Source organism: Anopheles funestus, chromosome 3RL, assembly GCF_943734845.2.
Source record: "Anopheles funestus chromosome 3RL, idAnoFuneDA-416_04, whole genome shotgun sequence".
NCBI classification, from domain to species: Eukaryota; Metazoa; Arthropoda; class Insecta; order Diptera; family Culicidae; genus Anopheles; species Anopheles funestus.
In genome coordinates this window covers 23557630-23585500 of record NC_064599.1, presented here as the reverse complement: position 1 = coordinate 23585500, position 27871 = coordinate 23557630, and the positions used below count along the sequence as shown (strand labels likewise).

The following is a 27871-nucleotide window of genomic DNA, read 5'->3' as shown; positions in this document are numbered from 1 at the left end:
TTGTCATAATCGAGAAAAAAATGGCAAAGAGCACCCAGCGGTGCGTAACAAAGCCGTCGACAACATGGTTAGAATGGTTCTTGGTCGGAACGGACCTTATTTAACGCACATCATCAGTCTTGAAGTGCCACACCGAGCACACCATACATGCCAAGCTATATTTAGTGCACCAGCGTCAAACACGTCCGTGCGAGCGTAGAAGAGAGAGAGTTGAAGAGAGTAAGATTTTTTTTTAAATTATAACTCATGCTAATATTTCAGCTCAGTTTGCTTATGTGTGTACCGGTAGGATCATGGGATCGGGTGGCAGATCATAGGCCACCCAGACCCCAGTCCAGTATCGAGATCGCGCTCGACAGTGTCAGTCAGGGTGTTGAGAAAAATTCGCTTAAGGTAGTGTCAATGCGCCGTGTAAGGACTTAAGCGCAACAACAAGTGGAAAGCTTTTTCCGGGGCGAAGATTTACTGGCCTATTACACAATGCCACCAATTCATTCGAGTTTCATTGTCGAGGGCTGTTAATGAAGTCTCGTTAAGTTGCAGCAACTGTCCCTAAAGGATATCACCTTGTTTGTCCTCAATTAAGCATAACCGTCTAGAGTGAATTCTACTGTATATAAGTCTGTGTGTGTGTTAATTTGTTTTCTGTTTTAGTGTCCCTTTAGTCCCTTCATAGTTATCAAACCTTAACGGTGCTCTTACATACATCTCAACTTCAGGTCGTCCCTCTTACGTAACGCCATCTTGTTGACCCTTTTGTGTTTCTGTCTCCAAACGTCGGAGGACACTTTATCATACCTTTGTGTTTAAAAAAGATCGTTAAAGTGACAGCAAACAGTGTGAAATCCGCAGCGGCAGTTCGATAAGCCTAGAATGATGCAAACCCCGGGATACAGTTACTGTGCCAGCGCCATCCGTTCATACCGGTGCAAGATGAATCTAATTATATGTCAATTAATTAATTACACCACACTTACAGGCAGCAAACAAACCCGGTGAACGTGTGAAAACCACCCCAGCTGGTCAGTGCTCGTACCGGAGTAAGTGTTTAAATGGATGCACTACTATCGCGCCTGGTGGGTGGATAATTTGCAAGTGTCGTGCTGTATCGTAGTAACGCCACGTGACTTACGGTTTCGGTTTCGGGAGTTGTGGAGTTGTGAATTCCGTCGAGTGCATTTTCGGGAGTGTATCGCTAGGTGAAGAAAAGGCAATTTTCGTGACGTTTAATACCAATTTAATAACGTGGTGTTGGGTGAATTTGTACGCCTGTTTGTGTGTGTGTGTGTGTTTTTGGGTGGTTCGCATATATGCCGTTTGGGATGGAAACGAACCAACGTGAACATTATGTGACCATGTGAAATAATTGCTCACGGACCAGTGCCACGGGATCAACAGTAATCACCAAGCGGATCCGTCCGTTGACGCAACCATCCGCATCATCATCGCGGTCCTAGCAAAGGGTCGGCCAACATAGCCGCTCTTTTATTATATTTAACACCTGCCAGCTGCCAAATGAGCACGTGATGCTGATTATACTGCTTTGCATTTTTGGTGAGTTACATCGACCTAATCCGCGCAGTTGTCGTTTTTTTGCGGGGAAGGAAGAAATTAAAAATAGCTTCCACACAAAACAAGGCAATACGCTTGTTCCGGGCCACTGTATGATCAATTGTGATAAAAGCATAATGTTTTTTTTTACACGAGACGATTACTGTAGTGTGATCCGTTGTTGTCGTGTGTGATAAGAAATGGTATGCTGAAACCTTCACCTCATCGGGTTGGATTGACGAATGGTTCAGTGATTTCCTTGCTCGATAACGTTAGCGCAATTCACTGCAGGTAACACATCACTCAAACCGAACGACAACTCGTTAATCGCTATAATTGGCGGAGACAAATGGTGATCAGCCTACTGGGAAATGATAACATCGACTAAAAAACGACAGTCGGTGTTAATCACGACCTGGAACTGATCAATCAAACCAGCGTTCCTAGACCACTGGTTTCCTTTATGAATCATGTGACTGAATGAAGTGTTTTTGACAATGTCTAAGAAATTTAGTAAAACTCTGAAATTTTGAATTTGATCAATTGGTCACTTTTTTAACTCGGTCTTAACAAAGTATGATGTCAATATTGAGAAAATCTGATAGGTAAACATAATCAGGAAAATCAAAATATTGTCGGCTTGTTTGGTAGCCAGATGCTAGAAGCTTGAGAAAGAGATGGTAAACAAATTCATTAACTAATTACAAATTATGGTGTTAAAGTTCAAAGAGTGTACTCTACCTCATACGATGACGCAAAAAGTAAACATGTTTTACTGATTGTCAAGTTTTACAAAACAGTTCTGCCCATTATTAATTTCCGGATTCTCGCGATCACAAATTTTCCGCGCGTTTACTTTCGATCGACTTAAGTTGCCCGGTGTTTGCGTACGAAGCAAACAAATCGTGCACCCTGCTAACTACGCTAACCCACTTGTCGTACGATTCCGGAACATTTTCCACTGTCCGGAAGCCAGCAGCAAAAATTGAACTGCCGAAAACCGTCAGGTCATTTTCCACTGCATGGAATCCAGCTGCGAAAAATGAACCGGCAAGCACAACACACAATAAAGACGATCACACGGTTCAAGCACTGAACCCTCGCGGAACACTTGCCACTGCGTAGTGGCCAGATGAAGCAAACACAACACGCAACACGGAAAACACCACTGGAAAAAGGAATTATTGCGCGGCCGATAACAGTAATTCGTTTTTGTATATTAGACTCGGACCGCGAAAACACGTGAAACTATTGTAAACATTTACTGTTGTGACATTCTGTCATGGGGAGGGTAGTATGTTCGCCCAAGTACTGCACTCTGTATCATAAACCAATACGCGATCGTTTTCGTTAAGTTTAAGTTGGAGCTGCAGGGGCGCTCAAACTTATAAATAGAGAGACAAATAAATAATCCTCTTTCTTCGACGTCCATCCATCAGCGGTAGTTATTTCAAAAGCATACGAACCAGGAAAGGAAATCGTTCGAAGTTCGGAATATTTTTCATAAGGATATTTCAACTGCTGCCCAATGCTCCGAATAATCCTTCAATGCAGTAAAAACAATCAGGCATGAATTAGAGAATCGCTATCATGATTTGCCACCAAATGTTTAACCTAAACCTCAATAGATCTTATCCCCATGGAATAATTTATATAAGGAGCAGTTGAAAAAAACACCATTAGCGTTCCCAGTACAACAAAAGCCCAGTTAAAAGATAAAATTAAAACAAATTTTGAAGAAATTTGCAGATCATTGAAGATTTGTAAGATCAGGAAACAAGATTGCTCCTTTTCCTCCCTGTATGTGTTAGTTTCCTTTTGTAAAATATCTTAAAAAGATAAACAGTTTCTAAGCTGTAATTAAATTATTCTTGCGGTTTGTAATGTTATTTTTTTATGATTTAATTTTTTTGCCATAGTGTTGCCATTTGTTCGGTATTTAAGTAGTGCTAATTTCAAAATATTATATTTGACTTATATTTTATTTGGGTAGTACACTTAAGGCATTTGTGTCATATTTACTATGTCAAAATGTATACTAAAATGGCTTCAATTGTGACTTTTACAATTTCCTGCAATGGGATTAAAAATTTAATATCTTCTTTGGCAACTTTAAACCATTAAGCAAATTACAATCGTACACTTAATAGACTTTGCGTAGTAATAATCCAGAAAATGAAATTTGCCCTTTATCCACGCAATTCCACTTAACTGGATAGAGCTGAATCCCGATGAACAGGGATAATCGATGTTGCAGTATAATTTAAGCATTCCAAGAATTTCGAAATAGTAATATTTAAACTATAATAAACCAGAAACAGGAGCCAGTGAGTTTTAATGATGGCTTGCAAGCATCAAATGAAAAATAAACTTTTGTTTTTAAATCGATTTAATTGATTATGTTTTATGTTGCATCAATATGAAATTATCGGTAATATGGCAACGCTCACAAACTGTAATTAAATAATTAAATACTACTATGAAAACAAAAAAAAACAAACTACACTCAACAATGTACAACACAATCACGAAATTATAAAGCAAATTATATGCTGCGTAGGGTGTAACCGATCACGTACCAAAAATCACACTTTTTAATTAGCAAAATTACAAGCCCATTTTCACACCTTACCACGCCACCAAGGCCACCAACATACGCAACAGAAACAGCATAAAAAAAGGAAACCCAACATCGAAACAAACACCATTCGAGCTCGACTGCACTCATTAAATCAATCAGTGCTACTATCTCGCACTGTACCTTTTCTGCCGAAATCCCTTTCTCACCCTCGTTATGTGGTTTTTGTGTGCAGTAAATTTATGTACAAAGCGACATAGGCCACATAAATCTGTTCACACACGTGTTCTCCAGTGAGATGCAACCACCCCCAAACCTACAGATGCAAACGCCCCAAAGCGCCAGAATGCGTTTAATCGCATCACGTGGTAGAAACGAACCGGTTCCATTACGAGCCAATTTTGGGTTCTTAACATGATTCAACCACTTTAACACACAGGAACACATTTCCCTTTCCCGAGAAGGCCAATAAAAATGAAACACCCAACACTTCGTCCGGGTGAAAGGTTCGCCCACGAAGGGGAAGTTATTTTCGATTGTGATTTTACAAAAACGTGACTTAATCATCGGGTTTTACTACTATCGAAAGCTTTTCTTTTGCGAACAATAATAAAATAAAAAGCCAACAAACACATGAAAGCAAGGATATACACCCATGGGAGATTTGACCATTCCGAAAGGGTGAGATCACACATTCGCCCCGGTGTTATGATTGGATCCCAATTTTTCACCTATTACCTTTCACTCACACTTTCTCGCTTGCTCACTCGTAGTAGAAATCGACAATAAAATCCCACACCAAAATTAAACAGCTCAGCACGTAGCACAATTTCAAGCACAAAAGCATTTACGCTTTAAGTTTTAACGCACCTCCACTTAACGGACACTTGTCGGACAGGTTTTCCTGTAAACAATGCTGCGAAAATAAATGTCCTATCTTACGTCGAAAAATGTGAAAAACATTTCTCAGAATTATGCAAACCGCACAAAGTTTGGAAAGTCCTGTCAGAAGGTTACGCGAACGGTTTTTTTTGTTTGTTAAAGCCATGTTAAGTTGAACAAAACAAAATCTAAACTATTTCTCACAAACAAGCCGCCACTCTTAAAACACATTCAATCAAAGCTGACCTGTTGGTATTTGCGCGGTCATACTTTTCATTAGCAAGGCGGAAAATCAAACAGCGTAAGGAAGGATAAAAAAAAGCCGAAACAAAACGCATAACAAACCATTTAATTTGGTTTCACACCACCAGTAGGTGGATATTGTTTGGCTTTGCTTTGAATAACATCGCTAGACCGGGTCCGGGATCATACATGGCTATGGGTTGTTTGTTTGCAGGCCTGTTTACGATCACGACCGGGCACATTTCGAGGACACGATATTTTTTTGGCGAAACCTTACACGAACCGATCCACCGGTCTACCTATTTCTGGTTAAGAATTTTTGCAAATTTCGCATGAATTTTAAACTGCATGACACCCCCAGGAGAGGAGGAAGGACAAGGGGGTTGAAAGGACTACATTTCGATCCGATACAATTACGAACACCATCACCGACAGTTGCCCACAGGAGGGACAGTCGTCACCGCCGGCTAGTGAAGATTAATGATGCGCGTACCGGGAGCTACGAGTGTGTAGCTTTCGCCAAAGGAGACGCCAAAAAACCTGACCCCGTGGACACGACCGACCGAGCGAATGATGACGTTCGGTGGTCTTGAGAATGGTACCGAAAATAACAATTAAAAAAAAAATTACAAACCACCCGATATATCATTAGGTGGCGTAAGGTGTGAGTCTGTGTCACGCACGGTCCGTAGCATCATGTAGCATCAATGATCACCCACTTAAACTTTGCCCGTAAATCATGTGCGATATTTATACTTCTATAAAAGTGTATATCATATCAGACTAGAAACAAATGTTTTCCGCTCCTGCGGTTGATCGTGTATGCCCCTTCATGCATCGTACAGCTTTGCGATGGCTTAAGCCAACTATGACGCATACACTTTTTCATATGATTGACGTTGGCGCTACGTATACGCGACTGCATGCGGCGGAACGAGTCTATGTCCCTGATTAATTTCACAAGCCTACACATGAAGAGTAATCGAATAAACAAAAACAGGATAACTGAGGAAAGTAATTCCATTATTGATTCAAATAGTTTAAATAAATTGAAAACATTTTTGATTAAATAAGTTTTTGGTGATTTTTGAATTCTCTGAACGACTTTTTAGCTATTTTTACTCGCATGACTAGAGGAGCTCCAATATGATTATCTCGCTTCAGTCAAACGTCTTAAAATGATTGATTTGAAATTGAAAAATTGTCTACCATAAACCATGTATTACTAAATGCCATGTATTTAGTAAACAGTTAAACAGACATCAAACATCAATACCAAATTTTAACATGTATTAAAATTTGGTTTGGAATTTTAACATGTGCCATTAAATATTCGTTACCTATTTATCCATTAAATATATATTTTTTCGCTTAAAGCGGCCTGGCCGTATCAAAACTTATTTTACCACGTAACAGGATAGTCAGTCCATGCTACGGGGGGACGGTCCGGATGGGATTTGAACCCGGTCCTGCCGTGTGGACGGGCGCCGTATATCACATGCACCACTGGGCCCGCCCCATCCGTTAAATATTAAGCTTTTATTTTCACGTTTCAAGACTACGCCTAGTTCTTTAATTTTGTTTTAAATTTGTTTTAAATGTTAGTTTATGCTCTTATTTTCTTTTGATTTACTGAATTTGATTTAATAGATTAAGCGAATTAAATTAATACGAATTAAAGAATTGAGTATTTTTCATGAAGGATCAAGAGTTTCTTCATCTATGGTCTTCTTGATGTTTAGTCTCCTTGCTTGACCCAAATTTGGAAAAAATAATTAGTTTTTTATTTTTTTTATTACGGCCTGGTATTGATAAAAAAAAATAAAAAAAAAATAAAAATAATCAGTTAATATTACAAAAAAAAAATACTTAAGACATTTTGAGAAGTCATCATTTTTTAGTTAATTTATCATTTGCCATAAATTAGTTCTAGTCCTAAACTTGTCCCTAGAGGAAAGAACACAGAGCAGAATGAAGTTTGACTAACCAAGATACAATATTATAAGAAGGGAGAGGCACAAACAAACAATTACCGAAAATACAAGTAGATTGATAGAAAAGAAAAAAAAGATGGACAAATTAAAAAGGATTAGTAGATGAAAGACGAGTTCCGAAAGATGATAAGGAAATAGAAAAGTCAAAACAAACAACTGAACAATCAAACTGGAGAAAGCAAGCAAGTAGTGAGCCGTTATCAATCGGAATCTTCAATTGGTTATGTCGTTGATATTAGAGAACTGTATTTATTATTTACCTATACAGATAAATATAACTCATAATAAACGATTCCCTTCCAGTCTCGCAAAATACACAGAACAGCTTTGTGAACCTTTTTTCGAGCGAATCGTAGGGTTTTTTTTAAATATATTTATTATCATTTTTAAGTTAGTTTATGTTTACACTTTTGTATGTTACACTAACCTTTTCACTTACCAAACAGACACATTTTTTAAATTAATATTTAGGTAATTCTTTTCAAACACACAAAAGAAATGCAACAATTCCGGTTGACATGATTTTTTATAATCCCATCATTTGAAGAAAAGCAAATAAAATACAACCCGATAATTCAACATAATTAGCACCGGCTAATTGGTAATGAATTTCATAAAGACCTCGGAAAAAAAACTGTGGAACTTAACCTTTACCGCAAAAAGACATTACACGATTATAATTTCTGCAACACGCCAGCCATTCAAGCGAACGGGTATCGAGCCTTTAACAGCACGCCCGTAACCTCAATTAATCGCCCTCGGTGCCCAATGTCACGCAGTAAACTCCACTTTTGTTTCCCCAAGGCACAAGACCTCCCGCCATTTGGGTACGGTGAAACATCCGGTCGCTATTGTTTCGATACAAACACACCAATGGCTTTAATTAATTTACTTTAACCCTGTAACCGGCGATATCTTTGGCCGTGCGGTAAAGTCCTCACGGTCGGAATCTGCACAAATCCTACCCAATCCATGGTGGGAGGCCTAACCGAACCCAACGGGGGGAAGAAAATGGATCGCAATAAATTTGTCCATACGCACGCAACTAAAAACCGCACGCACCGCGGGACGGTCGGTGACAGTTTCATGACTATTGCCACACCGGCCGGTCCAAGACGTGTGGGTAAACACCACGGGCTCCTCGGGCCTCATCGCGCAATGGGTTGCGTTTTGCGTGAGTACACCGGTATGTTTAACCCCATCGACCCACATCAATAAAAAGCACGGTGGTATCAGGATGTGTCGTTCCGTCTGTTGGTTTTTGGACGTACGTCTGATACACCTTGGTGAAACGTGTCCTGAAGATGTTGGGCGGGAGTTACGTTCCGTGCGAATACGGTATCAAAAGATGCCAGATGGAAATGGTGCTCGAAAACAAAAAGTGAGATTTGTCGCATAATGATTTTGAGGAGTTGGAGACTTTAAGCCCTAGAAAAGACTTTAATACTTCAAATTGAATGATGATTTAAATGATTGCATTGAACGAAATGCTCTCCTGGTTGATTTCTAAACCTAAAGGAGTCGTTTATGATTGCTACGAACCTAACAAATTCTTTATCTATAATAAATATAAGCACCAAGAAACGTTTGTTTGATCAAAGTCAATGTTTCCGGGCTCATTTACCCGGAATCTGACGCCTTTTTGATATGCTTGAACTATTTTGTAATGAAAAGGTTTTACTGCATCTCAACTTTCAGAAGTAATTTCTGTTTTGAGTTCAGAACCATTGTCTCAAGAAGTGTTTCATCATAATCATTTATCGTCATTTAGACATTGGAAACGATGCACGTCTTTGATACCTAACGCGAACGTTATCAGATGTTATTAAACTGTTACGAATTACGCAAGACACGGAATGAACTTCGTTTTACCATAAGGGATCTCAGTATCTAGATTTGTTAATGTTCACTGAAACTTGGTAAGATGACTCCATGGAGCATACGCGTAGCTTTGATGCTTTTCTCTGATTACACATTTAACCGTTTTGTCTATAATTTAAATCCTGTTTATATACTCTGCCAGTCTAATCTTTTCGAGAATATGCTCACCAACTTACATTAACCTGGATCGTTTATAGTATTCTACGATATCAACCACATTCCATCGGGTCAAAGCGTTTCTCTGCCAGTTTTAAAGGAATTATCTGTGCGAAAAACGTACGGGTTCATTTAATCAAACCATCGGATCTTAGATGAAATAACCCTCAAAGGTTAGTGAGCCTAACCATCGAGATTAAATTCGACCGTTTTAAATAAATTCAAACGATTAAAAAAATCAATAGCTACCTCTTATACGCGGATTCTTACGTAAGTGAGTTTAAAAATTTGTTAGCTCAACGATTTTATAGCACAAAATTTAAGCAAATATGTTAAAATTTGGTGGATAATTTCTTCAAATACAAACAAATAAATTTTTACATTATTTGTGTAAATGTTCTCCTTAAAAAAACGCGTCAAAAAGAAGGTTTCCTTACGAGAAAAGAGTGAAGTTGATTCTATAAATGATAATTTGAAAAGGAACTGCACCTCGAAGTCGACATACTCTGCGGTCCCCTATACACTATTAAAGTAATAATTATCACGGTGATTGCATCTGAAACACTCTGTCCAGCGAAGCACCACAACTTCTCAACTATCGAAGTATGTTATCCTAAAACTTGTGAGGATCAAATTAAATGCCAACAATTAATTCCTAGCTTCAAGCCTTTAATCAATAAAAATGTACAATTTGTACAGCGATATTGGGATTGGAATATTTCCAGATAAGTCCATAGATCAGTACCCCTCACTGTAATTCATTCATCCAATATAATTGGTGGGATAAACTAGAAGTATTATACTATGAGATGGTGGAACAATGAAATGGAACATTTTCCAAAGGAAACAAAAAAAATTAGAAACTTCAAAAAGACGATCTTGCACATTTTTATTGGGCGAGATGTGTGAAATTCATTACTTCAACATTCTTCTAAAAACAACAGTTAAAAATTCATGCCTTTCCCCAATTTATTGGTAAGCAATTAATAATAATTCTTTCAAGATGATCTAAAGAATAAATAAGCGAGATCACTTAAAAAATAGAACTTTTAAAAGGCATATTCGCTTCTTAATTTACACTTCAACTCCGCGGTATATATTGGACATCTTGACCATCTTAATTGTAAAACTTCTAATGTAGTTAATTATTTTGTCACCTTCAGGACATATTCCACCACTGTGAAATGATGCCAATCAAACACACCAGATCGAGATGAAATTCCGCCACTTGGTGACAGTTTTAACGGTGTGTCTGGTTATCATATTTCCCACCAATTCCATTAGCGTTAAAACTAACGAGCTGTGAACGAATCACTTCACCGACATCGTGATGAGACACGTATGTATAGAATCGGAAATCTTTCTGTCGCAACAAGCTTTACCCGTTGACAATGCTTGTTAACCAACAGGAAGAAAGAAAGTGTGGAAATGATCCAACAATGCACGAAATTTCACACTAAATAAAAATAGAACTTTACGATAGAGTTTTTTTTTGCTTCGCCTTTTTTTCGTTTTTTTGTACAACGTACCTATACTACTTTTTCATACAGTTCACATACTTTCATACACTGCAGTAAATATGCTGCAAAATAAAGCGCACGTTTTGTGGGCCCGGGGCCGTTTGAGAAAATGAGGGACACATCACACACTGATTACACGAATCAAACGACGGTCCATCTTAAAATAGACACCGCCCATTAGACCTTCTCGATCAAACGGGACTCGATGCCTTAAGACGGCGGCTACACACAAACGCACCACACCTAACGGAAGAAAACCACAACAAACGAGCCAAATGGTTAATGTGCGTAAAATATGCGTCTACCAGTACCGCCCTTTGTCTTCGTCCGCCACACGGCACACGGTTCGCCTTGATGATGTTTCGGTAATTGGTTCTATCCGATGACCGGGAAGACCGACTGCCAACGACATTCCGCTGGCAAGATGGATGAGACCAGCCATTGTGTGCCGTACGGTTGTACGGTTGTAAACTATGCCTTCGTCTTACTTTTTAAGGTACGGCACAGACCGGTGCGAGTTAACACGCCATTAAGACGCACGGGACCGTCAAATTAAACAACGAACCACGTTCAACGTTCCCTCCCGTACCACCGATCTACCGATCTTCGGGACTCTTGCGTACACCTGAGTGCAGTTTTCTTGCTCTGCGTCTTGCTGCTATGCGCAGGTCTTGTTCTCTTTGGTGAGCTCAGTGCTAAAAGTCAAATGTTTAATCTCGCTAGTTGCCATCACCCCATTATTCTTGCCGCAGTCGACCTGCTTGTTTCGTCGGCTAAGATCACTGGATGGATTGGTTGTATCATGGGTACTTATCAAACGGAAGAGACTGCGAGCGGTCTCTCTTCAAGCGAGTTAGCACAACCATACGACATACAATTGCGGATTGAAGTACTTCGGTCCAGCGTTGGCGCACCTGCTCACTTGTAAGTGGTGTAGGAAAGGTTGATGAATACTAGGCCAGAGATTTGGCACACGAATATAGGGTGTGTCAACAAACATTTTACACTAGTTATTCTTTTTCTTTACATATTTTCGATTGTTTTTTTTTGGTAAAACTTGAATCGAAATTTAAATAAAATGTTAAAATAGAGAATAATTTCTTTAACTGTTCCTTCCAAATAATTAAAATTAAATTTCTTACATTTCTGTGTCCCTTTTTTCTGAATATCATTTTCTAAGTTTACAAATTATTGGACTTCAGAGCATCAAAATTGGTAAATAATAAATAATAATTGAGGAGAAAATTAAATTAAATAAATTTATTTTCAATTAAATTCAATTATTTCATGGAAACAAGAATAACTGTAGCGAATAGATGAACTTAAAAGTAAAAGCATCAAAATTTTAAAGTGCTCTTAAACTCTTCTTCTTCGTGTGTGTGTGTGTGTGTGTGTGTGTGTGTGTGTGTGTGTGTGTGTGTGTGTGTGTGTGTGTGTGTGTGTGTGTGTGTGTGTGTGTGTGTGTGTGTGTGTGTGTGTGTGTGTGTGTGTGTGTGTGTGTGTGTGTGTGTGTGTGTGTGTGTGTGTGTGTGTGTGTGTGTGTGTGTGTGTGTGTGTGTGTGTGTGTGTGTGTGTGTGTGTGTGTGTGTGTGTGTGTCTGTGTGTGTGTGTGTGTGTGTGTGTGTGTGTGTGTGTGTGTGTGTGTGTGTGTGTGTGTGTGTGGTTATATCCTCCTTTGTTGGGTGTACTCTCCGTTCGCCCATCCATATTCAGAGGTCACTCCAAGAGCTTTCGACATCCAAGAGTTACATTGGTGGCTACGAATTTGTGGCTTTCCTAAACGCTTATTTAGATTCTTTTATTTCAAAATTCTAATATTTCTAATAATCAGTTTGGCCGTTCTTCCATCTTTATCTTTAGAATGTTTTTTCTAAGTTTTCAACAGGAATAGCCCTAGTGGCGGATTGTGCTTTTTACATTAGAATAGCATGTGTCTCAAGCGATCTCAGGCTCTTTGCAGAGGCTACAGTTCACACCTTCGACAATTCCCATCCTATGTAGCCAGCATTCGGCAAGGTCATGTACTGCTAAAATGCTATTAAATCTATGTCCTAGTGTAATGATATGGTCTTCAAATTTGATTGAAATTCTTCAAATTTCCCGTCCGTTTTTAGGACATGTCCCGATATCAACTTTTTACGTCTTCTATCATTCTATAAATAAAGCATTCTCCATTCTAATGTTATTTTTTATAGCATTTTAGGCGTAGATATTCCTCTTTCGTAGTCCTCTTTTGGCTAGTTGATCAGCAGTTTCATTACTTAAGTGGTCTGGAATCCGATGGTTCAGTGATTTTTTCTAATTTTAATACGTATAATTCTTTTCAACTCTACAACTCGATGAGTCAACTGAAACCTAAATATCATAATACGAAGAAAGCAAATAAAGCAAATAATTGGTTAAACTGATCATCAAAAAAGAATAATTTGGTCTAATTTGGAAAATAATTCTTCTCTTATATTTCTGAAGAACGACAAGATCAGCTTAATCTAGGACACAATTAACATTGACTGCGAGAAACTTCCTTCTCCGAATTGCGCAAAGCTGTAAATATTCTGAGTTACCCTGTGTTTTGTGCCAAAAATTCATCAAAATTTCTCTGGATGTACCTTACACTAATAATAATCTCGTTTGTAATCTAACCACAACGTAGCGAAACTAATGCTCTTAACCTGTCTGTTACCTTCTCTTCTTCCCCCGTTTGTCAGGTTCGACCAGTGCCTGGTACGAAACCGGCCCATGGAGTACCTCCACCCGGCGCTATTACGCCACCCAGGACCATCCATCCCAGCGACAATGGACCGAACCGTACTTTGACCTCAGCGTTTCCCGCAACGTAACGGTGCGGGAAGGTGAAACGGCATTCCTTACGTGTCGGGTGGAAAATCTGGCCAAGTACAGCATCTCCTGGGTGCGGCACCATGATCTCCACATACTGGCCATCAACGCGGACACGTTCACGTCGGACGAACGGTTTCAGGCACTGTACAACGACCAAACCGAGGAGTGGACGCTAAAGATAAGGAGAACGCGCCGGAAGGACACCGGTATCTATGAGTGCCAGATATCGACCATGCCGGTGAAGAGTTTGCAGCTGTATCTGATTGTTCTCGGTAGGTGTGCTTTGTGGAGGTTGGGGTTACTAAACAGGGGTACAATGATGGATCATCACGCTACACTAATGCGCCAATCGACTGTATGATTTCCAGTAATTATAACTCTCCCACCAATTTGGTTTTATTTAATTACCTTGCAAACGAAGCGTTTTTGGGGGTCACCAAATGGTACCGTGCATGGAACTGGTGTAAATTGAATCAGTTCGTGACGATTCCGGATGTGGACTATGCTTTGTCCCGCGGGAGGATCGTACAAGATTCATAAATAAACTTAACAATCACACTAAATCACACAAAAAACTGGGACTCACTGGAACAGGATATATGTAGCAGGCACCGGCACATAAATAGACAAACCACAGGGCGCCAGACTTCCTCCAGCCGGAACCACAAATGTGCAAATGGGGAAATGAATTCCCAAAACCCCCGGTTCACTTTTCATCCATATTGTGGGGGAAAACCCCTTTTCGAACTAGTTGGTGATTGGTGACCGTTTTGCGCGATTTCGTAAAAACACCACATCGAAATGGTTGTACATTTTTGGAAGTAAAATTCTTCACCCAAAGCACGTATCCCGCACACGACCACCGACGATGTACAACTGAAACGTGCATCATCATCCATCACACATCGGTACGGAACGGTTGGCTAAATGTTCGTTTTATTGCAAACAATCAGCTGGAGCTATTTGGTGTGCCGCTTCCACTCATCAGATGGGTGTGTGTGTAGTGCTGTGGTCACAAAATCACACATTATACTCGCTGAGCCCTTCGTTGGTGTTCGCGCAGTGTTCATCGATAAACACCAGAACATCAAGATTGTTGAAAAAAATAAAATAAACGTTGAAATAAACAAACGCCCTCGTACGGCGAGCCCGCAATGCATCTTAATGCGTTTGTGGAAGCCAATTTTAGCAAACCTGCACTGGAATGGAATTTACTTGGTTCAATCAGGCTTAAGCTTGTGATTAGTCATTATTCAAGACGCAGGTCAATACCACAGAAAGTATTCATATGGTTTGATAATAGTTTTCGAACGAAATTGGTTTAATCAACTTTAGTTATATTATTAGAATAATCATTGAATCACATCATTTGTGGGTTTAATCAACTGCTGTGTTCTTGTTACAAGCGCCTGGAAGTATGCAATACGATTCATTTCTTAAATTATCCAACAATAAATATAAAACAATAAAAGTAGCTAACTGATCCGGAATCATAAAGAGAAAAAAATGGTTCTTAAATATAAAACATGTTTTTTTAGCAAACATTGCATACTTGCAGGTGTTTTGAATCCATTACAAACTATTCGCATATGGATGAAATACGGCCCGGCTGAAGCTTTTCGGGGAAGAAAATAATAATTAATACAAAAAATTTGAACAAACAACATGTTCTAATATCGACCAAAAATGATTTACTAAATATTTGTAAAAAAAACTAAAATATCTGACAAACAATTACTCAAAAATGAGTATTTTATAAGGATTCGCAGGAAAAGATAAAGTGAATAATACAGAGAAAAAAATCTTTTTAAAAATTTATTTATAATTCATTATTACGGCAGTTAGCCGTAATGTTGTATGCCCCAATTTTCAGTCTCAAAAATTTCAAAATTGTTGATAAAAATATTAGTTATATTAAAAAAAATAGATTCTTTTTTTTGGAAATTAAAAATTAGCTTAAATTATTTGATAAAAACTTCCACTGGTAAGTGAAGGTCGTGTTAAAAAGCATCTTCTCTAAATATTTATACTATTAAATTTATCAGTTTATCTAAAATTAAGTAAAATAAAATATATTCATATTACTTAGAAATCATTTTCACCTTCCTGGTAGAATGCCATTGCCGATCCCTGCAATAGCCGGTTAGGCAAACATATTTGCTAAGTAAATAGTAAACATTCCAGTGCTCTTGGTTGACTTTCTTGCATTCAGTTTTGAGTAGAGGTGACACAATCTTTCTGCAAACATTGTGCAACTAGCCAATCTGCTACTGTTGTGTGAGATGTTTTATTTTTATATCAATAATTCAGGCAACAGAGATGCCGGCGCTGCCATTCATAGAAATAGCATTGAATTTATTCCAAATTCTTAACATCAAAACAACATTGTAAAGATCCAATTATTTCTGTTACGAAGCGAATGTTAAATAATCGATAGAAGATACATTTCCAAATGTAACAAGCTTTCTCCGTTTACGTAGTTTATGATGAAAGTTAATTAAACATACCAACATTCCGGTCATTTCTTCCGCAACCGAGTAGCTTATTTTTGGAGAACGAGAAATGATTGGTATATTCTATCAAGCCACACTATTTCCACCATTTAATACGCTAATTGACGTCAGTTCTCAGCAGGAGGGAAGAATTTAAACCGAGTAACAGAATAGCGACGACCGCCTACAATAATTCTCGCGGCGTCAAAATGTCGCTATGCTCTAATTTTAACAATCAGCATTAGACTGGATAGGGCGTTGAAATGTGCGATATTTCAACAAGTTCTTTGTGTAAGCATTTGAAATGTCGTATCAAATCGAAACCAAAAAACTACACAACAGCTCAATCAACCCAGGATAGGATAGGACATACACTGGCGAAGCAACAAAACCACTTAACGGTGGCAAGTTTCGTCGCTCATATTACAACCGCTGGTGACATTTATTTTGACTCTCACAGCTTTATAAATGTGATGTTCTGACTTATTAAACGGTTAATTTACATCACCGTTGACACATGGGACCAAAGCCGGAACGTGGGTTAAGTAAAACAGAAACAGAAGTCTATACTCTACCCGAAACACCCACCCATTCGGAATGTCTGTGTCCGTCACGTTGTTTGGTACGCATTTCGGAAGTTCCAACCATCTCGGAATGGTTGGTCCAATAAATTATGGCTCATTTAATATTTCACCATGCCAATCTGGTCTTTCAAGCATTCAAGGTTTGTTTTTTTTCTTGCAAACTTCTTCCATCTCCATCCACTCACGGTACCAGGGCCACGGTTGGGTAAAGTGTGCCACTTTCACCAGTATTTAATTTATATTTAATTTCCATAATTTAGACAACTAATGACCTGGTGGTTGACATACGACCAGAAAACCGTGGCCCCGTATACTGGAGCTAATGCTACAATGATGATCGATCATTCCGTGCCACCAGAAAAGCGAAAGAAAGCCGGCTATCGTAAATCTCTCGTTCTTTTGCTTCGCAGATGAATCGCAGCTAGTCAGACGACAGGACGACATACTTTACGACATTCCACCATCCTCCGGAGAGCATTTGGAGGGTCAAAAGGTGGGAGACGCCTACAACCGGATGTACGCGGATCGAGTCAATGGTATTGGTGCTGCCGGTGACCCGTCGGAGTTTATCGATTAATACCGTACCGGTGCTTAGATTATCTCTTTCTAGCGACCACTACACAAATCCTCGAGGGTACGATCGTGTACGGGTACAAAGGACAGAATGTCAATCTTACCTGCATCGTCAATCACAACTACGACCGGCGACCGAGCCATATCGTGTGGTACCATCAAAAGGACGTACGTATACGCCGAACGATGCCGACGGTAGTGTTTTTGGCATAACCAGCGCTGACCATTATGTTACAGATCGTTGCCTACGAGTCGCTACGGAAGCGTGGACGATCCTCCCTGAACAGCATCACCTCGCATCATCTGATACGGAACGCCGAGTTTGATGACGCTGGAAACTACACCTGCGCCCCGGAGCTGTATGCAAGTGCCAGTACGATTGTACACATCCTAGACGGTAGGTTTGACACCGGCGCCATCGCACGTGTCTATTTTTATCCGGGCCGCATTTATTTGCTATTGCAGGTGAAGAAGCGCAAGAGTCCAACAGCTCCAACCGCAGACGGATGAATGTAGTGATGATGTTGCTTTGCGGAACGCTTGTAGTGCTGAGCACACTATACAATCATCGCGATAGGATGAGTTAATACACTGCAAATAATGGTGTGACAATATCATTGTACATAATGTAAATAAAAGACGAAATATCTTCTCGAACCTTTTTTACTTTCAAACTTTGTTAGTATGACTATTACGGTAAGTAGAGTTTGATATCAACGAGATAAGGTTACATAGTGCATCGTTTGGGTGTTTTATTAGGATAATTTTTCCTCATACGTGTTGGTTTTATCGTGACGTATGGTACCCAAAAAAAAGGGAGTTTTTTCATTAATTTGCGTTTCATACATTTTTTTAAAGAATGTGCGCTACAAAGCCAAGAACATGGTTTAAAAAAAATTATTTACCATAAACAGTAAGAAAATTGCAATATATTAGCTATGCCTTCCGTTTCAAACTGTTACAAATGATTAGGCGCCTCCTTCATGTATTCTAGCGTGAAACATGTGTTTACTTTTGAAACGCATATTCAGATTTTTTTAAATAATCTTCGAAGCACCACCCCATTCAAAGCTACTACACACTCGTTTAGAAGTCATTTTGATAGTAAATTACAAGGTAATAAGCTATAGAAATAAAACAAAAATGGGACAAATAATTCCGAGTTCGATTTTGAAGTTCTACCATGCTTCGAGCATGGTGATATTTCCGTTACAAATGTACCCAATTTGAATATGCTCATTCGCACGGATAATCGGGCATTGAAGATCCCGGTTGAAGGAAGGGAAATCCTGTCACTCGATTGTCAATTTACTTATGCTTCGTATACACGTTACAGTAGGATGGCGTAATATGATTCGTTTTTTCGAACGGCAAATAAGAAATACGAAAAAGAATCGATAGTTTTAGTACTCCTTTTTGCCATATGTTATACAGGAATGCAATAAACTGACATAAATTATTGTTAAAAGCTACTAAACTCACAAAAAATCATGTTTCATTTTCATCCGGACAAATTTGACGTGAATGTTTGTAAACGCTCATTATGGGAGTGTAAACGTGCCTTAATGTATGCTATTTTTTGCAATTTCTGATTAGTTCAGTCGGAAAATGTCGGACGAAGTAGCAAAAGCGCAGGCAGCCGATGCCGCTGCAAACGATACCATTTTCGGGAAAATTCTTCGTAAGGAAATCCAGGCCAAGTTTATCTACGAAGATGACAAGGTAAGTGGACATAATGTCCTTTCATTGGTATACCATTTGGTATTGATCTTTCGTCTCACCTGTTCCTTCTCTGCAGTGCGTTGCATTTAACGATGTTTGCCCGCAAGCACCGGTACACTTCCTCGTAATCCCGCGGAAGCCCATTTCGCAACTTTCCAAAGCCTCGGAAGAAGATGGAGCACTGCTCGGACACATGATGCTGGTCGGTAAGAAGGTAGCAGTGGAGCAAGGACTAGAGGAGGGTTACCGTGTCGTTATCAACGACGGTAAGAACGGTGCACAGTCCGTTTATCATCTACATTTGCATTTCCTGGGCGGACGTCAGATGCAGTGGCCTCCCGGGTAATGTGTCGCGCATTTGTTACGGTTACATCGGATGCATGAATAAAATGGCAACGGAGTGGTTACGTTGAATAGCATTATAACATTTATTTACATCACGATAAGCTTTCAGTCACAGGATTAGCGTTGAGATAAGTGAATGTAGGATTTTGTGCTGTAGATTGCAGTGTGGGAAACGTGCCAAATGGCCCAGCCATGCTGGACGTGTAGTTCGTGGCATATTTTCGCCCCGTATCTCTGCTGTGATACTTTCGCTCAATCACTTTGTCGAAAAACCTTGCAAGTTTCACTGAATCGGTTGTGCCTGCAGCCAACGACCGAGCTTCGTGACAGTTGAGACATATTTCGTCCGCTCCACACTGCTCCGCTATCCCGCCAGCAGACGTGCGATTTACGATCTTTTGCTTATGGCTCTCATCCAACACATCCAGCTTCGTTCCGATCACCAGTATTGGTATCTGACAATGTTTAAACTAATCAATCATTTACGTTACTTTTGAGCATCGATCCTGAACCGTAATGGGTTTGCGCGTGGATTCAAGGTTTACCTGCGTCGAGCCTAGAAACTGTTCCGGATCCATGTCTATCGTATCGCCACCCTTAAGCGCATCCTTTCCATCTTTGTTTAGAATTTCCCCCAGCCATCGTTGTAAATTTTCCTGGCTTTTCCTGTTGGTCAGATCGTGCACGAGAATGATGCCATGCGTTGGGTTGTAAAAGACGCTGCGGGTGTTTTTGTGACTGATAGAACCACCCACATCCCACAGCTCGACGAAGAACGTGTTCTGTGCCGGTGTGCCTTCTTTATATTCGTGTAATTTCACCTCCACGGAGCAGCCCACCGTCCAGCCGGGTGACGTGAGCGGTTCATTGTTAGCGATCAGATGTGTAAGCGATGTTTTGCCGACTCCTGAAGCGAAAGTAATGGGTACAGAAAGCAAAAACGTTAGCACTATACATAACTATGTTTCGTACACTGCAATGTCTGTACATTTTTAACAAATATTCGCACATTTTACGATTTAAAAAGTTCATAATTTTGCATTCATATGCAGTTGTCAAAAAACCAATAACAAACAACCAGTGATGCTAGCACACCGGCATGCGGTTGAACAAACTCAGCGCTCTCTCTCTCTGTCTTGCTGGCAACACTGCCACCATCGAAATGCCAATTTTCAATATGGCGCACCGTGCCGCGGCACGGTTCCAGTTCGGTTAGCCAAAAAGCACTAATTTTGTCACGGTTGCACAGCACCGGGAACTACCAAATACTATACAATAGGTGCGTAATGTAACCCATTACCGGAATCACCAACTACTAGCACGCGAACTTTGTCGATAGCCGCCATACAGTGAAGTGAAAAATCGTACAAGCGCCGAACCTAGCCTTCGTGAAAACGAACAACAAACTGAGCGAGAAGCACACACAGTCATCCCGACGCTAGCCCAATATTTGACAGGTGTGTCAGAGTGTGAGTGTGCGTACGTTGATGCGTAGCATGGTAGTTGTGTGGTGCGCATTGCTGAGCGAAAATGAGCGAGAGCGAGATTGAGAGAAATCGTTTGTTTACATTTTGTTTGTACCGTTGATCGATCCTACAGTTTGTCTACAGTGCATTTTTTGCAATACATATTTGAATAAATTTTAAAACAAACTCTTTAATTTGACTATAATTATGATAACTTTTTTAAAGGAATTGAAATTTATCTTGTAAAGTCCTTTTTCTTTAATGTGAAATCGACAGCACAGAACACCCTCGAAAAAGTTTCATAATTTAATGCTCTTTTTCGATGTCGATTTAATTTGTTTCTCATTGTTCTTTTGTTTATCAGATCAAATCACGCAAAACTATTAGCAAAATGGGAGACACACGGTATGTTACCGAGATACCGAGCAGTCTCAAACAGCTGGCCCGATTCGTAGTACGAGGGTTTTACACGATCGAGGATGCACTCGTGATTGATATGCTGGTCCGGAATCCCTGCATGAAAGAGGACGACATTTGTGAACTGTTAAAGTTTGAGCGTAAAATGCTACGCGCCCGAATAGCCATTCTACGCAATGATAAATTTCTACAAGTACGGCTAAAAATGGAAACCGGTCCGGATGGGAAAGCACAGAAGGTAAACTATTACTTCATCAACTACAAAACGTTCGTGAACGTGGTAAAGTACAAGCTCGATCACATGCGCAAACGGATGGAAACGGAAGAGCGGGATGCGACCAGCAGAGCGAGCTTTAAATGTTCTAACTGCAAAAAGACGTTTACGGATCTTGAGGCCGATCAACTGTTTGATTTCACAACGAGCGAGTTCCGCTGCACGTACTGTGGCAATGCGGTAGATGAAGATAGTTCCGCACTGCCAAAAAAAGATTCAAGACTGCTACTAGCAAAGTTCAACGAGCAGCTGCAACCTCTGTACGACCTGTTACGGCAGGTGGAGGGTATCAAGCTTGCACCGGAAATACTGGAACCAGAACCGGTAGACATAGACACCATACGCGGGTAAGCTAAAATCACGAGTTTAGGAGTTTTATTACCATACATAACTTACGGTGTCGTATTTTTAACGTAATTGTCTTACAGAATCGCAAAACCATCCACCAAAGTGCCCACGGAACAGTGGTCCGGCGAAGCCACACGATCCAGTGGGTTTGTCGTTGAGGAAACGCGGGTAGACATTACGATCGGTGATGGCGATACGCTCGACACGGCTACGCAGCGTAAAGACCGGCCCGTATGGATGACCGAATCGACCGTTATTTCGAATGACATGGACGACAATTCGGTCGATGCTATCCTGGAGAAAGCTGCCTTTACCTCTACCCAACCTCAATCGATCGGCAGTAGCAGTACCGGCACGAACAGTACAACCACTAATGTCATGTCGACCCGCAGCAGAAAGGATGCGGACGACATTATGTCGGTATTGTTGCAGCACGAAAAGCAGAGCGCCAACAACGCGGCTAATGAAGCAGTGCGCGGTCTGGGACAGAACAACGATGGTAACTCGAGTGATACTAGCGACGATGATAGGGATATCGAAAATGCGGAAATACCGGACATCGAACATGTGGAATCGGTATCCGAGGACGACATGCCTTCGGTATACGTAGCAGGAAAGCCATATCCGTTGGATGAAATTGATGACAAGCTGATAGCGGACATGACGCCACAGGAAAAGGAAACCTACATACAGGTGTACCAAGACCACTTCAGTCACATTTATGATTAATGATTAGACTCATCAAAACAAATAAATGTTAAATTTGAAAACTAGCGCATTAAAACAAAAAAAGAAGGTTGCGCTGTACATGTTCACTACATTCGCGCCATTCCGCTCGCCTTTTATTTTTTAAATTCTAGAATGACATTTACGATGCGTTTTCAGCCAAACTGTCATTCGATTTAAGTACGCAGCCGAACATACTTCTGCTCCGAGTTTGTTTACGAAATTTGTAGCCTAAACGCAAGTGAATTTAGTTTCTCAAAAACAAATTATGTCTCTGGTGGCTTACGAGTACAGTAGCGACGAATCTTCGGATAATGAAGAACCGGAGGAAGTGAAACAAACAGTGGTTAAACACAATGGAACTCCAACCGTCCCCAACAAAACCGAACAAAGCTTACCCGAGCCCGACGTTACCGAAGCGCCAACGAATCATCTGCATCTTCCAGCACCCAAAAGCCTGAACGATCTCAGTGTAGTGGAGGAGGATGACGAATTTCTACACAAAAAGGCAATTCCGGCTAACATTCCACTACCGCAGCCACCGTCCGCTTTGAGCATGCCCGCGAAACCCAAGGTGCGCAATGGAAAAGTACAAATTACCATCCCCTCGATGAAGGACTTCTTGGACGGGGACGATGAGCAGAATACGAAGAAAGAAAAGCCGATCATAGGAGCTGCACTTCCCAAAAAGGCAAATAATCTTCTAAGTATGCTACCGAAACCAAAAACAGCGCTTTTTAACTCAAAACCGATGGGAACAGCATCCGCTTCCGGCAGCTCATCTTCCGGTCCCGCTACAAGCGCCAGCTTTAGCAAACGTCTCGTACCGGACTCTGTTGCTAATCGTCCCCGTAATGTACCCATGAGTGCGACCAAATCCAACAACCGTACATCCACCGACCCGAGCACAAGAACCCTCAAAGCTGCCGCACCATCGACGCAAGCCGACAACAGTGATGAGGACGATGACGGAGACGACCAGATGGTGGATTTCTTCTCCTTCAACAAAGTGGATGAACTGCCAACGGTCAGTACGAATGAAATCACTGCAATGGTTGCTAAAAAGGCTGCCAAAATAGCGGAGAACGTGCGAAAGTATGCCGAAACGGACGAACAATCGGAAGCCAGCGTATCTGCTACATTCGACAGCGGAAATGATGAGGCGCTAACTCACCAGACAGCTACCGCCTCGGAAGATTTGGCTAGCGAGACGGCTCTGTCCGCCCTTATCGGTGGCAATCGTGCTAAGCGGGCCCGTATCGAGGAGGTCGATCTGATCGAAATCACATCGTCCGATATCGTGCCATCGAAAGAGGACTTTTTGCGACGGCAACTGCAGGATGAAACGGGATATGTACCGACCGGACATTTGGTGGGTGATTGGACGTGTACCAGCAAACGAAAATCGCACATTACACAGCTAGCAAGCAAGGCTCAGGCTAATGCACAAGAGCTGGAAGCCATGTGGGCCGCGAACCGACAGTCCCGGAGGCAAACTCAAAGCAAATACGGGTTTTGAGAATTGTTTTCTATTATTATTAATCAGTAAAATAAATTAAAGTGTATACTCAACTGTTTGTAGCACTTTGTGTTAATCACTTAGTTTGTTTATTGACAAATTGATGAATACTGGATCGGTTAAGAATGGGCGATTTATTAACACGGTCACAAGCAATTGCGTTAAAAATGTAGTAAATTATAATAGTAAGACATCATCTCGTAGAAAATAAGGATCCAAAATTACACTACTTTAGCTTAACCTAATCGTACTCTTCAGAACGATCTTACAAACGTGAGAGAATGTCATCCGAGTTATACAAATGAACACACACAAATAGCATTACATAGATGTATAGCTTTAATATTTCTGAAACTGAACCATAACCCCCCCGGTTACGATAGCAGATCGAACAAAGTCGAAACATAATTTCGCCTGCCCTTTTCTATTTATTTCCATGGATTTTCATTACGAAATTTAAATCTTTTCTCCCGTTTCACGTGCGACGTCGACACTACGTTGACTCCGGCAAACGCTTCATACACAAATATTATTTACGAGGGACTACAATCCAGGCGCGACCGTCCACCCCGATCGTATTCGTCCTGTTCGCGCAAATCATCTACGGCGTCGTCCATGTTAAGATGGGCGACGGAACGGCGACGGTACGAAAGCGTAGGAAAGAAGCGCGAAAGATGTGACGATCGCAGGCCAAAATCGTTTCGATAACTATTCCGCATGTGAAGGTTGCGTCGCACGTACCGCTTCAGATCGTGCGAGTCGAAGATCGGTGCCGTCTGTTCATCGTTCAGCCCCTTAGGAACCCAAATTTTGATATCATAGTCCACACCGGAGCTGGCCAGTATCGGAAATTCCGGGTGCGGCTCGAGACAATTTACTACCTCGTTGGAATTGCTTCGCAGCCAGTTGACGATGGTTTGGCTGCTCTTTTCCCACATGTAAATCGATCCACAGTCGCTACCAGAAACCACGTACTCCGAATGAGGTCCAAAGAAATTTACACCCTTAATCGTTTTTACGTTGCTGGGTGTGGAAAAGGATTCCAGAGAATAAAATCGTGCCGAAAGGAATTAAATCAATCTGCATCATAATTACCTGTGGCCCTTGAACCGTATCGATGTGTCCAATGGTCCGTCTGCTGAATTCAGTTTAAAAAGGTGAATATCGCCTTCGCTATAGCTGGCAAGAATCTCCGACCCATCATGGTTGTATACAGCGCATGTAATGCTCGACATGAGTCTCTATTGTTAAACAAACAAAACAACAAAATTAGCATTAGCCTGCCGCAAAAAAAATGTGAAAAATTATACAATCTTGCTTACTCTTTCCGCTGGTTCCCCTACGACCAACATTCTCTTCGGCTGTTGCGCACGCCGTAGATCGTACACTCGTACTGCCGTTCCGTTACCGGCAACACAAAACTCCGAATCGTACGGATGGGTCGCAATACTGTACAACCGCTTGCCGACATCGACCACCGTCTGGACCTTACCCTGGCGCATATCGCACAGGCGCACCGATTCATCCTCACCGGCCATTAGAAACACGTGTTCGTTGCGTGCCGGTATCGCCACCTTATGGATCGCCTGCGACGATCGAAAGATTTGCTTCGTGGTGGAATGACCCGACGGTAAAACGATCGTGTGGCGCACAAATCCATCGCGCCCGGTCGATATGATCTCGATATCGCTATCCCGATATCCCTCGCAAACCATAAACTTGGTCTGGAAGACGTTGCTCTTGTGTCCGCTGCGTATAGACTTCAGCAGCTTCTTCGATTCCCAGTTCCACAGGTTGATGCGTAGATCATCCGAACCGCTGGCCAACAATTTGCCGGATGGGTGAAAGTTTAAGCAATTAACACAGCCCCGGTGATGTGTCAGTCTGTGCATCAGTCCCAACCGTTTCACCAAGTTTACCGAACCGTAGGCACGTTTTTGGAATTGGCTCGGATCGTATTTTCCCACCGTGTTGGGCATCTTGTGGAACCGTACACCATGCTGCCGCTGGTATATTTCGCGAACTATGTTCCACTGGCATCTGATAAGGGGGTGAAGAAAATATAAAATGAAATTTCAAACAAAATTGCGCTCTCAACGTGCGAGCGTACTTTACAGAGGCGGTCTTAAGACAGTCGAGACTGTCCACATTCATTTCATCTCGCATAATCGAACTCGGAACATAATCGAACTCGGAACCGCTTGAGCTGAAACAAAAGAAGATTGCGTGAGTTCAAACTGTGGCGATTGATGAGCAAATAAAATTGCAATCTCTCTACTTACTGTCCGTAAGAAACGGAACTTTCCGAGCTGGACGTCAATGTAGATGTAGAGGAGGACGTGTTGGACGATGAGTCACTCTCAGACCCGTTTTCTGCATCGTACGGAAAATTCCCATTTGCTTCCTCCTCTTCCTCGTCATCAATTTCCGCTACGTCGATGCTATCTATGCTGTCCTCGTTGCTCTCGTATCCACGGAAAACGTTCGGAACAAACAGCTGCGCTATATCGTTAACAATCTGGGTTGCGAAGGAATGATGGAAGGAAAAAGAATAGAAAAGAATACCCATCAATACAAGTACATTTTACAGGCAATGAATTACCATTCACTAACCTGATTCCTTATGCGATTGGATCGCGATGAATCAATCGGATCCCTAACGGCAGGATTTTCATCAACCGGCTCATTTTCCGGCACGTTTTCATCTGCACCGTTCCGTGCCCGATCATGCCGATTAGTCAAACGGCGCACATTACGGCGCAATCTTTCGACCGATCGTTCTAGATTTTGTATAAACGCATCGTCCGCCCGGTCTTCTTCGCTTTCGTTGCTTGCATCCCCGTGTTCACTGCGCGGTCGACGTCTGGGTGAATTGGCAGCATCCAGCATCATAGCACCGACATCAACCGCTTGATCCGGTTGTTCACCAGCGGTCTCATCAATGGGCCCATCATTTGGACTTAAAGAAAGAAATATCATTTTTTTATTGTAAACATACTACCCTACGTGGTGACGTGGATCGGGAAGATTACCTTTGTGAGGGACAGTTTTGGATCGGTACCGCGGAAGTGGATGCAATATTGCCGGATGACGTTGATGCACCGGACGACGACGACGTTGAAGGTTGCTGCAGGTCTTCGGTTTTAACCTTCTTTCGTGGACTGCTGTCTTCGCCTTCATTATCGCTACTTTTGGCCGAATCTTCATCCATTGTTCCTGTGTAGTCGCCTACTTGATATATAACTGATGGTTAATCGAATAAAACACCCCGTCGAAAGCATACAAACATTTGCCGGGTTACTTTGTATGCCCCAGTAGCTCGGTGTTCATAGTTTTGCTATCGACACCAAGGTAAGTGGCGTAGAACGAAGCTGGCAAAATAGTTTTGCATGCGAAGTGATACAAACCTGTTTAGATGCGGTCGAATTTATGGCCCGCAGGTATGTTACGGACCACGGATGAAATTGAACTATCTATGATCGCTTTCAACTCTAAAATACACGTTTAAACAGGAAAATAAACTCAGCAAATTATTATTACGCACAAAAATGTTGTTGATTCGATTGCTGAAGAACTGACACATTCCCTGTGTTGCTGACATTTGTATTTTCCAGAGCTGCCGCATCATGGTAAAATATTTTATCACAAGTTGAAATTTATTTGAAATAATTAAAAAACAGCCATTAAATGCATTGGTTTACACTGATAAAAACCTTATCGGTAGATGTTATTAATTATTGTCCCCATTTCAAAGATCGA

General features: G+C 41.1%; 6 protein-coding genes across 14 annotated transcripts; 4 read left to right on the top strand and 2 right to left on the bottom strand.

Moving 5' to 3' along the window:
- Positions 1-237: 237 nt before the first annotated feature.
- On the top strand, positions 238-17952 carry LOC125772062 (uncharacterized). 3 transcript variants are annotated; one of them, XM_049443396.1, is made up of 7 exons: positions 238-393; positions 980-1554; positions 13514-13918; positions 17133-17258; positions 17318-17463; positions 17533-17692; positions 17761-17952. In XM_049443396.1, exons 2-7 carry the CDS (start codon positions 1527-1529, stop codon positions 17880-17882), a joined length of 987 nt encoding a protein of 328 aa, XP_049299353.1. In that variant the 5' UTR covers positions 238-393; positions 980-1526; the 3' UTR covers positions 17883-17952. The 3 variants fall into 3 exon arrangements, with proteins under 3 accessions (XP_049299353.1, XP_049299352.1, XP_049299354.1); XM_049443395.1 differs by having other exon boundaries at positions 655-1554; XM_049443397.1 differs by having other exon boundaries at positions 238-411.
- Positions 17953-18860: 908 nt separating this feature from the next.
- On the top strand, positions 18861-19431 carry LOC125772075 (adenosine 5'-monophosphoramidase HINT1). The gene is made up of 2 exons (XM_049443430.1): positions 18861-19017; positions 19094-19431. The coding sequence occupies exons 1-2, from the start codon at positions 18904-18906 to the stop codon at positions 19361-19363; spliced, it is 384 nt and encodes a 127-aa protein (XP_049299387.1). The 5' UTR covers positions 18861-18903; the 3' UTR covers positions 19364-19431.
- Positions 19432-19454: 23 nt separating this feature from the next.
- LOC125772068 (rab-like protein 3) lies at positions 19455-20777 on the bottom strand. 2 transcript variants are annotated; one of them, XM_049443422.1, is made up of 3 exons: positions 20663-20777; positions 19908-20269; positions 19455-19832 (listed from the first exon to the last, which is right to left on the bottom strand). In XM_049443422.1, exons 1-3 carry the CDS (start codon positions 20706-20708, stop codon positions 19455-19457), a joined length of 786 nt encoding a protein of 261 aa, XP_049299379.1. In that variant the 5' UTR covers positions 20709-20777. The 2 variants fall into 2 exon arrangements, with proteins under 2 accessions (XP_049299379.1, XP_049299380.1); XM_049443423.1 differs by having other exon boundaries at positions 19455-19817.
- On the top strand, positions 20387-22687 carry LOC125772057 (general transcription factor IIE subunit 1). 4 transcript variants are annotated; one of them, XM_049443389.1, is made up of 3 exons: positions 20387-20641; positions 21193-21866; positions 21948-22687. In XM_049443389.1, exons 2-3 carry the CDS (start codon positions 21220-21222, stop codon positions 22594-22596), a joined length of 1296 nt encoding a protein of 431 aa, XP_049299346.1. In that variant the 5' UTR covers positions 20387-20641; positions 21193-21219; the 3' UTR covers positions 22597-22687. The 4 variants fall into 4 exon arrangements, with proteins under 4 accessions (XP_049299346.1, XP_049299343.1, XP_049299345.1 ...); XM_049443386.1 differs by lacking the exon at positions 20387-20641 and adding an exon at positions 20685-20819; XM_049443388.1 differs by lacking the exon at positions 20387-20641 and adding an exon at positions 20727-20831.
- Positions 22688-22756: 69 nt separating this feature from the next.
- On the top strand, positions 22757-24170 carry LOC125772058 (proline-rich protein PRCC). The gene has a single exon (XM_049443391.1). It carries the CDS (start codon positions 22862-22864, stop codon positions 24110-24112), a length of 1251 nt encoding a protein of 416 aa, XP_049299348.1. The 5' UTR covers positions 22757-22861; the 3' UTR covers positions 24113-24170.
- A 258-nt stretch (positions 24171-24428) lies between these two features.
- LOC125772043 (DDB1- and CUL4-associated factor 8-like) lies at positions 24429-27707 on the bottom strand. Of its 3 annotated transcripts, none has more exons than XM_049443365.1 (8): positions 27520-27707; positions 27145-27355; positions 26726-27071; positions 26395-26630; positions 26223-26318; positions 25435-26152; positions 25208-25353; positions 24429-25135 (listed from the first exon to the last, which is right to left on the bottom strand). In XM_049443365.1, exons 2-8 carry the CDS (start codon positions 27321-27323, stop codon positions 24646-24648), a joined length of 2211 nt encoding a protein of 736 aa, XP_049299322.1. In that variant the 5' UTR covers positions 27324-27355; positions 27520-27707; the 3' UTR covers positions 24429-24645. The 3 variants fall into 3 exon arrangements, with proteins under 3 accessions (XP_049299322.1, XP_049299321.1, XP_049299320.1); XM_049443364.1 differs by having other exon boundaries at positions 27145-27343; XM_049443363.1 differs by having other exon boundaries at positions 27145-27340.
- Positions 27708-27871: the final 164 nt, after the last annotated feature.